Raw genomic sequence first — 10,442 nt, forward strand, 5'->3', positions numbered from 1 at the left:
TATCTTCAAGGTGAAGGCAAAAGAGGGGGGGTGGGTACTTTATGCCAATATGTAAGCTAAAAGCCTTGGCACCGTTGTGAAATGGTCTGAATTAACAGTCTCCTTTGTCTAAATACCTTAATTTAAGTGATTAGCGTAGTTCAGAGTATGTATTGGAGGAAACACCATCCTAATTGGATTAAGCTTTCATTTTCAACTTGTGGCTGTGAGACCAGGAGTACCTATAACAAAGGGTCAAGGTCTGGCCAAAACCACTACAGTAAACCCCCGCACTGCTGAATACGGGCACGGGGCCTGTCCTTTATCACTTGACACATCTTTGGATACAGCTTTCAGCAATTCAGGGCTTTTAATTTAAGCTTAAGATTTATGAAGATTTATATTTTCATTATTTTTGTTATCTTTGGATTGCAAGTGAACATAATGTGTAGGACTAAGTGGGAATGCATGTGTACACTTCATTATGACCCGCTGCCATCTCAGATAGCTATCAACTGCGCAACTCGTTTGTCTTACTGCGTGGAGTGCTGACCGCTGAATGTACCTTGGCTCTTCTCCACCCTGGACTCTGTTCTCAAAATGTTCTTGAAGTTTTTCAGACTGCTTCCCTCAGCTGAGCTGTGGTCCTGAAAGTGGGGCCGTGTCTGGTGGCTTTTATCGAGGGCTGGCTCAGGGGGTTCCTGCAGGTGCCTCCCGCCTGCTGGCTCTGCGGAGCTGTGGGTCTTGGCTGCTCTGAAACCTGCCTGCAGAAAAAGGAAGCGGGGAGGCTGCCAGCTGAGGAGGGAAACGGGTTTCTAGCCCTGGGGCTGGAAGGAGCGGGAGCCCAGAAGACAAAGCACCCCCATCTCCTTCTTCAGGCTTTAGGCTGCTGCACTCCCCCGTTACTGCTTCCCAAAGCTGTCAGTACTCACCGCTCTACTCCGTGACAAGCTGCTAAATCTTCCGTCAGAAGATTAAAGAAAATAATAAAAGCTTAGGCTCTGTTGCATTTCTTGCAGCTGAGGCATAGTTTCAGTGTATTTTTTGTATCTAAAACACATTTCTGCCTCCCAGCTAGCTCCATTAGTCAGTTCCTAGACTCCAAGGAACTCCTGTAACTGTAGCATTTTGCAAACAGCTCCAGTCACTGCTTTAGGAATCATCTTTGCCACAATCTGGCCTCTGCTGCCTGGGTTTTCAGATAGGTGCTGGGTACTTGTAGTTGCAAGAGACACTAGTTATGACCCTGAATTTAAAAAAAAAAAATTTTTTTTGAACAATGAGCACTACTCTAGGGACTACTCTAGGGAATCCTATCATTTGGTTGTGCCACGGGGTTCACTGTTTCTAATAATATACGGAAAAAATAGTTTGTGTCATGTCTGGAATGCTCAAGGCTTCATCCTGACTATTGGTAAGTAGCTCATAACCCAGGAACTAGAACAGGTATTTCTGCAGTAGTGATAATTGTGTGCTGCTTCTGCCTCATTTCAAGAAACACACAGACCAGTTCTCACAACAGAGGATGGCTGACAAAGGTAAGCCAAGGCATCGTGCTGGTTAAAAACACCAAGCTGAGGTAATATTCTCATCAGTGTCTGTAAATACTTGAGGGGAAGGTGCCATGGGGATGGAGCCAGGCTCTTTGCAGTGGTGCCCAGCGCCAGGACAAGGAGCAGTGGGCACAGGCTCTGAGCCCCAGGCCGCCCTTGTGTGCTGTGCGGGTGGCCGAGCACTGGCACAGGCTGCCCAGAGAGGCCGTGGGGTCTCCTCATGGAGACCTGCAGAAGCCGCCTGGCCGTGGTGCTGGGCACCCTGCTCTGGGTGGCCCTGCTGGGGCAGGGCTCCAGAGGGCCCTGACAGTCCCAGCTGCTTTGGGAGTCTGTGAAGTTTTGAGCGTGGAGTTCATCAAAACCTTCAAGAGCATACAGAATTTTAAAAGAGCTCTAAGTGATAAAAATAATAACTATGAGCCTTTTAACTGCTCGCAAATACTAGATTTCATGCCTCTTACTTCTGGTTAATAGCTGAAAAGAGATTCTAGTAGTGTAAATCTTCGTGTGACTAGTACCACTATAAAGTTCAGTCAATTCAACAAACTAGAACTAAATATCATTTTGTATTTTCCATTACCTTTTTTTTCCCACAAATTTATTGCAAGATTTAGAATAAAAGATTAAGAAATTGTAGAAGAATATGTTAGGGGGACAAGAAGTTCACCCTGATTACTGATAGTTAACCACATGAAGGTGCGTTTAGGTTAAAATACATTCAATTGTTACTTAGCATTTTCTTAGAGATCTTGTCACTGTGTTATAAATAGGAACTTACCTGGTACCTTCACGCATTATATGTTCTCCAAGTTATAGCACAAATGGATTTTAGAATAGGAATATAGAAGAATATGTACTTTTGAAGGAATAGCAGTTGGAAGGACAGCATCTTCTCTGAAACCAAGTGGATACATTTTCCCAAGATGTTTTTAACATAAGTACTGGTTTATTCAAAATGACAGCAATAAAAACTACTAAACTATCTGAGCATCTAAGCTATCCAAGAGACTATTTTCCTGAAAAATTGTGCCTTAATCTGTCATCTGTAAAAGAAAGAAAGACAAAACTTCCACGCCTCAGAAAACTTCTGAATGCTTCTGCTGTGGTCCAGTGGTCCAACGCCCCCTTGCTGTTGCTTTCCCTCTCCTAGCTTTTTATCATGGCTTCTCCTTGCTGCAAACAAAATTAGTAAGGCTTGGAATTTAATTTATTACAGCTGCTTTTTGATGAAAATTGCTCTGCACTTAAGTACCTTCTGAAATGCTGCATCCCACCCCTATTATCATTCAGCATCCTAAGATCTAAGACTGCATCCTGATCAATACAACCAATACATTTTACTATTTGATTAATTTTCTGTGCATGCCCAAGCAACACTACCTGTTGCATAAATAAGGTTTTAACCTTCAGATTTTTTTTGTGTCACTTAAAAAAAATATCACATAAGTTGACTTAAGTATTCCAAATGCTTTTTTTAGTACCTTGGTTATTTTATATTTACACAAAGTATTTCAGACCTTGAACAAAATTAATGCCTGCTGTTAGCAGCTGCAGGAAACCCCGGTCGGGCTTGTTATTTGTACGTAGCAAAATGCCAAAGGTTATACACACTGCCTCCCTGCAGGCTGAGTTTTTTTGAAAAAAATAAATAAATAAATAAAATAAAATAAAAGACTGTGAGCCAAAATAAATAAAAGACCAAAATTGAACATGCAGCTTAACAATGCAACAAGTACCATTACCAACATTAAACACGTGAATTACTCCTCACCAAACCAGCACTGCACGCTAGGCTGATACAATACCCAGGTAGCAGCAGGCTGTCTGCTACCAAGGCAGCGTTTTACTTCCTTTGTGTTTCAGGGCACTAGAAACGTCCTCAAGTTAGTCTGAGACGGCTTGTCCCTAGGAAGCTTTAATTTCAGCATCTCAGCAGTGCTTGGAAGAAGGATGGAAATTGTACCATGGAAGTAGGCTATAAGAGAGAGAACAGGCTGCCATGTACCAGTTAGTCTCCCCAGCTGAAGCTACTACACCAGCATTAGGAAAAGAAGGCAGAAAGATCACTTCTGAGCTTTACTTACATCAACGGGAGGGGGGGGTTGGAAACAAGATCCACAGTTAACATGGAACAACAGGATCTTATCTTTCTAAAAAGATCTAAAAAAACTGCACATCTATCTCAAGTTTTCAGCTATGGAAGGGTACCATGAGCTTTTCCAGTGCAATAATACTTAACCAAATAATTGTTTATTTTGTGTTTTTTTTTTTTTTAAACATTTTATTTAAAAAAAATAAAAAATAACCAAACTTATTCAATAAACTGTACAAAACGTATTTCTTTGGTCGATTTCTGAAAGTTACCTTTATTTCCTTTGTTAGCCACATATATGAAAGGTTTTTTTTCCTAAACCAGGAATTTATGTACCTAACAAATTAAATTGCTGTTGCTTGGCAATTACTATAAAATCATCTTTTCAAGGGGTGTTTGAGACTAGGCTGTATATATGCAACTTACAGAAGAATTCAAGATGGATCAGAAAAGTGCAGGTGGAAGACCGTTGCCAAAAAGTAAGCGCCAAGAACTCGGTATTTTCCATTGTGAAGAAGTATCTGGTATTTCCTGTTCTGGAGAAGTATCTGTGGAATGGCTTCCCTGCAACGACGACAGAATAACTCTCAAGTTTTAAACATTAAAGCAATTTAATGTAATTCACTCTCTGGCATACATATTAAAATAACAGGCAGCCTTTCAAATGTCAGTATCACTGTGGATTGCTTTAGAGAAGAGTTCTGGAAGATCAAAACTTTACACAATTTCCTTCCCACACCTGTTAAACAAGGCTGTAGTGTTTTTTGTTGTTTGTTTTTTTGTGGGAAACTTCCTAGTGAGATTTTAATCAAAATATATCTTTAATTTTGCCCGTTCTTTATAACCAAGGGCAAAAGTTGACCCAACTGATGCAAAAAATGAAAATAAACAATATAAAATATTAAAGCAAGAACTCTAGATCAAACAGCACTTACTTTGCTTTTAATTAGCTGGAGCCATTCATTAAGATAATGAACAAGAGCAAATGCATCAGGGATATTGTCCCCTTCCGAGCAGAATTTCAGAAGAACTGCCATTTGGATTCCTTTTGAACAACTGCAACAAGAAGCAAGCAGGCATTTCTGTTTCTTTTATAAATCCAGAACAGAAACATTTATTTATTAAGTGCAACAATCTGCATGTTGTCTGTTTAAAAAAAATATACAAAAATAGGAAAATACAGACTTTATATATATACACACAATCCTTACATATGCCTATGAAATATATTTCTCTTTCCCCCCTCCCTCCAGATTTGCTTGTTTGCATTTTCATACTTCATGATTTCCTTCTAAATCTTGAACTTGTTCTTTGCTTTGTAAGGCAAGAATCCTAGGTCATGGAAGGGTTATTTGGGGATCCTTTCATATCCTTGGTTTGCATTTTTGCCCTGTTGGGGCATTTATACAGATCATTTTACAGATCCCTCCTTCTTCTTCTATGTGCTTCAAACAGCAGTTTTGCAGGCTGCATATCACTACTTTATTCACAATATTCCCATTTTAAGAAAGCACATGGTGGAACGTGGGAAAACAAGCTCCAAGCAGGCAGAGCAGGAGAGCTGACAGTTAAGAGTAGGAAGAAATTTATTGCTAATTACTATTATTAACATCTAGGAAGAAAACTGACAAGAGTGTCAGAAAAAGAACATTAAAATCTAGCCAAGGACAGCTTCCTGAGAAAATGAAATTAACACATGCATTCTTGAAATACCTCTTTTGATACAATGGCCTTACACATTTAGCATTAATCTCACATGGAACAATTTCCATTGTATCTGAGCCTGAAGGCTTCTCACTTCCTGTAATATTTAGCTGAAATTCTACTAGTATTTCAAAACTCTGTTCTATGAAAAGAGGACTTTTTTTTTCCTACAACTTTCCACTTTAAAAGATAATTTTACTCATGCACTAAAATCAGGACCTCTGATACCTTTCTGTGTTTATCTTCAGGCAACTCACCTCTCAGTAAACAGTAGTTTTGTGATGCCACCTCCAGGAATATGTAGAACTTTTTCTCTATCATTTATTCCAGGGTAAGCTGCTATTTTTTCCATTTCTTTCCACTTTAGCTCCTGCATACGGCCTTCAACTGCTTTCTCAAGAGCTGGTGTAAGCAGGTAGCGCAGTGGTGTTCTAGGAACAGATCAAGAACACACTCAGGGTGACAATAAGAGACAGCACTGAAGTTAGCGCTTGTGACAGAAAGGAAGTACAAGCACGAAGGACCTCTAACCTGCAATGATATATTGCAGTGACATTCCCTTCCTCCCCAAGTCACAGTTAAAAAGTACTTCTGGGTTCAAAACAATATACCCAACTTTCTGCCACAAATATAACCAAATGTACCTGCTACAGGGTAAGTACCAAATACATAAGCATGTGAGTAGGAGAACTGTTGCTATTAAAATGATGTACATATAAAAGGATTTTATTCCTTCAGATGGGAACTGATTCTATTAAAGTTTGTTAAAGTAAGCTCATACTTCACTGTGTGTATTTTTAAAAGCTCACACTACAGATATCTGCAGGCTTCATTAAAGTTGAGTGTTTTCTGAATGTGTTACCACCACTCTTCAGTGAGTCTGGTGACAGTTATTCTGTGGTGCTAGAAAATCCTCAAAATGAAAAATAATCAACAAGAGGTTAAGAGAAACTAACATTCTAATTAAATGTTAAATATATAATCTGTGGCCTGTATGTTAGCAGCTAATCCTTGACATAGCTTGCAGCCACGAGAAATGAAGAAGTTAAAACTGATGTTCTGTGGCCAACTGACGGTGCAGGCCAAGTGCTATTCACTGTTATTACCTAAGCTGTTAAAAAGCTGTTACTAACAAAGTTCAGAGAGAAGTGCTGTACAATGTTCTGTTTTAATAATATTTTAGTATTTATTTATTTAATACATAATAGTATTTTATGACCTACCTACGCAGCAAGCAGAAGAACCCTACCAAAAGTACTACACAGAGGGAAACACGACAGTTTGCCAGAGAACATGAACATTAATTAGATCTTCCAAGGACACAAACATACCCAAGAAGTTGCTCATCATCGCGCTGGTACGCGTGGCTGCTGGACAGAAGAATGACTCTGGCACATTTACTGCTTTCCACCCAAGAAAGCAGTGCTTGGCAGAATGGCCTGTATTTGTTCTTCGTGCAGAGACAAAGAAAAAAAGAAAAATGTATTGTGTCCTTAAAAAATAAACAAAACAAAACAAAACAACAACAAAAAAAAACGCCCAAAGCTGACAATACTAGATGTTACATTTAATGCTCAGCAATGATCTTGATTTTTCTTCACATCCCTTTAGTTTTCACTTCCAGATTTGTTTTTAGAAAGCAGAGGACTGGCTGTTTACTTGATCAAAACTACAGTTAAAAATACAAAACTACAGTTTTGAATAACAGTACCTACCCACTTTGTATGCCATTGGTACTAATGGAAAGATGCTAAGTTCACACTCTGTTTTGCCAAACTTTGCCAAAAACTGTGGTACCATTTCTTATCTAGAGTGGTATTCGGCTCATTTAACATTACAGCCAGTGTCTAGTTAATGAGTCTTATGCAAGTCTTTATTTCTACACAATGAGTGTAATGAGTGCAGTTTAAATGAATGCTGAACACTGAAATAATTCAATTGGAGTGACAGAGAAAAATTAAGCTATTACAATAAAAGACAAATACACAAAGAGAATAACTGTAAGGAGAAAAAAAGAGAAATGGATAAAAGCCAGAAAGTTTTGTGTTTTGTTTTGTTCCAGGCTATTAATAACTAAGGTCACATGAACACCAAAATCTATTGATATAAGTGTTCTAGGCCTTGGAAAAACAAAACAAAACCTCAATCCTTTTTGAAAGCAGACATCAGCTTTGATCTAAAATTGTATTAGGAGCAAAAGGTGTTGTAGCACCAAGGACAGAAACATTTTGTTAGTGTTTGGTCTGTGTTGTTTTTAACAAAATGCCTTTTAACCTGGCAGAGTTCTGGTTGTGCTTCTTTAGTCTGTTTGAATAATGCCATAAAATTCACCCATGCCACTTAAATGATTTGGCAGCAGAACCAAAGAAACTACTGAATACTGAACTCAGAACAACGGTGAGCATACATACCTTTATGAAAGGTGATCTGATCTGCAGAACTACAAGTTTCTTCGAAGGTAATGAATACACTACAAGGAGAAATAACTGAGTTTCACAAGAAAGCAAGTAAGAAATCTAGGCTTAGAAGTATCCAGATTTATCCACTTTACAAACCTGAGGACAGTAAACCTTTCAGCTATCAAATCCAATTACTGTAAAGACTGATTACTGTTAAAAATAAATACCTATTTTATGCACTGTCTTCATTGAACTTAATTTCACTTGTTCTAAATTCAAAGGATTGAATGAAGTAAAATATTTGAAGATCTGCTTCCTGTAATCATTCAGATAATCTCTTTATACAGCTTTGCAAAGATTATTTTGAAATTTCTGTGATTTAGGAGAAAAAGAAGTGAAAACAATAGAAATTTAGTGATGAAGACAGGGAAAAATCCTGAAAATTGAAAGGGGGCAGAGGATCAACAAGGCAAACATAGGTGGCAAGGAAGAAGCAAAACATCTTTCTCCACAGAATGCAGCTTGCATTCCAGCACTTCGCTTTAAGTATGTGCACACCGCGTGTTGCTTAGGATTAGAACTGTAGAGAGCTTTGGCTGCACTGTAATATGGTCAAGAGTCAACATTTCTTACTGGTTCCATATGCCAAACTGGTTATCCAAAATAACATGAGTAACAGTTTCCTCTGCGAAGTATAAATACATTCTTATCTGTAAGTCAGAGATTTAGTTATTGAAGTTGTTATTCCTGACCTTAGTTTAAACATCGTTCATGTAAGCAAAGTGTAACAACACAAGTAAACATAACCTTCTTGCACTGTATGCATCTTGCCAATATCACCAGCGTTCAATACACACCTTCAGCATTTATACTCAGCTCCACCGAATTTTCCTTTGATGTTGCATACGGATTATTGCCAACCATCGGCACCAGGCAGTCCGTGTAGAAGTAACCAATTTTAGTCATGCGAAGTGTGGAAATCACCAGATCAATTGCCAGTTGACCAACATTTCCCACTGACACTGCTGGCTGTAAAAGAAGTTACAGAATTAAGGTGTGTTTTTTACCGTGTGTTTTACAGACAGAACAATACACCCTTCAAATAGCAAAGGTTCAAGTTAGAATAGTTCTGGTTAAACACAGGATTTCTTAAAGCGGCAGCTCATCTTCTAACAAAGGTGACTATTTCTTAGGCTGGTTCCTGTCCCACAGAAACCTACTGGCCACTTCTGTGACTAATGGTCTCTTGCTGTAAACTTAAACCAAGGCTTGGAAACTTGTCTCCTCCCTCCCTTTTTTTGGGTACAGGGTAGGTAAAAGTCACTCTAAAAATGAACGCAGAGATTGGGCGGCCTCAAGTGGCACCTAATGGTAATGTTGATACTACACCTAAGACTGTAAGCGTCAGTTTGACCAATATACACAGGGCATTTTCCATTTCTTGTAAGGATGGGTGTCATCTTGGATTCGTTTTGTAGGAATTGCCATGGGTTATCACCAAGCCCGGCAGACAATGACTTAATTAAAACAGCACAGAAAGAGAATTTCAAACATTAGTGTCCTTTTGCAGATGCCAGCAATGACAGATGACATTTTCAGTTGCTTCCCTGTGACTTCTAGGCAAGTCTGTCCCTACAACTTTGCTAATGCCCAAACTGCCACCACACGCGGAAACACAGCGGATCTGATCCTGACAAGTTCACAGCAAAAGCAGCCTTACTGGTGCTTAGAGACTGTCACTACAAGCTGGCTGAAGGAAACAGCTGTGACCTGTTTCCTCTGACTAGTCAGCTGATCCGGAATGATTTCCTGCACCCATGTGAGTTCGCAGAGTCACAGAATCACAGAATACCCCGAGTTGGAAGGAACCCACAAGGATCATCGAGCCCAACCCGTCAAGTCACGAGGGGCTGAGTAGCTCTCGAGATGAACGGTGGTGAAGCTGCTTATAAATAAGACACTAAAGGAACTTAGGAGAAGGAAAATTAATGGCTTAGTACTTCGCAGCCTGACAGGAACTCTTATCCCAAAATAAACTGAGTAGTCTCAGGCTGATCATCGTCAATTGGTTTCATAGAAGGTTTGAAAACGATTAAAATACTTTCTTAATCCTAAAAAAAAAAAATGATTATTTCATGATCTGAGCTTGAATACAGCACAAATGAGGATTTTATTCCACAGAAAATGTAAATACAACAACTAAATGAAAAAAAAAATACATATATTTATTCCAGTGCCGACCCACAGGTCCTGCAAACGTTGCGAAATGACACATGCCCTGTTAACCTGGGAGGGAGAGCACCTAACTACAGCCCAGCAAACACCGCCGAGCTCCTCAGCAACAACACCGGGGGGAGGCCGAGGAGGGAGGAACCGACGGAAACGGAAAGCAACGCGCGGAGCCCTGCGAAGAGGAGGGCGGGGGGGGGAGCTGCGCCCAGGCCCGTGGCCGGCTCCCCTCAGCGGCGCCCAGGGGCGGCCTCACGGAGGCAGAGCAGCCGCCGCAGCGCTTACCATGAGCAGCGTGAAGCCCTGCAGCTCGGGGCCGCCGCCCTCGCAGGGGACGAACATGCCGGCCGAGGCGCTGAGGGAGCCTCGCTGAGCCTCGCCGAGCCTCGCTGAGCCGCCTCAGCGGGGCGGTAACGGCCGCTAACGGCCCGCCTCGCGCCGCGACCGTTGGCGGGCGGCTGGGGGCGGGGCCCGGCGCGCGGCTCT

At 40.6% G+C, this 10,442-nt stretch overlaps 1 protein-coding gene across 3 annotated transcripts; it reads right to left on the bottom strand.

Annotated features, from left to right (window-relative positions):
* Positions 1-314: 314 nt before the first annotated feature.
* On the bottom strand, positions 315-10,396 carry PSMG2 (proteasome assembly chaperone 2). 3 transcript variants are annotated; one of them, XM_084282721.1, is made up of 8 exons: positions 10,242-10,396; positions 8,585-8,756; positions 7,740-7,798; positions 6,660-6,778; positions 5,586-5,759; positions 4,560-4,680; positions 4,051-4,188; positions 315-743 (listed from the first exon to the last, which is right to left on the bottom strand). In XM_084282721.1, the coding sequence occupies exons 1-7, from the start codon at positions 10,296-10,298 to the stop codon at positions 4,069-4,071; spliced, it is 822 nt and encodes a 273-aa protein (XP_084138847.1). In that variant the 5' UTR covers positions 10,299-10,396; the 3' UTR covers positions 315-743; positions 4,051-4,068. The 3 variants fall into 3 exon arrangements, with proteins under 3 accessions (XP_084138847.1, XP_084138846.1, XP_084138845.1); XM_084282720.1 differs by lacking the exon at positions 315-743 and adding an exon at positions 2,736-3,507; XM_084282719.1 differs by lacking the exon at positions 315-743 and having other exon boundaries at positions 3,755-4,188.
* Positions 10,397-10,442: the final 46 nt, after the last annotated feature.

This window comes from Netta rufina (assembly GCF_964035555.1).
Source record: "Netta rufina genome assembly, chromosome: 2".
In the NCBI taxonomy this organism is placed as follows: Eukaryota; Metazoa; Chordata; class Aves; order Anseriformes; family Anatidae; genus Netta; species Netta rufina.

What these genes read in the sequence shown, in the direction of transcription:
- PSMG2 (XM_084282721.1), bottom strand. Translation starts at nt 10,298, where the DNA reads ATGTTCGTCCCCTGCGAGGGCGGCGGCCCCGAGCTGCAGGGCTTCACG. An exon ending in AGGGCTTCACGCTGCTCATG is followed by an intron (nt 8,757 to 10,241) that starts GTAAGCGCTGCG and finishes CTTCTTTTACAG; the next exon opens with CCAGCAGTGTCAGTGGGAAA. An exon ending in AAACTACTGTTTACTGAGAG is followed by an intron (nt 4,681 to 5,585) that starts GTGAGTTGCCTG and finishes TTCTTGTTGCAG; the next exon opens with TTGTTCAAAAGGAATCCAAA.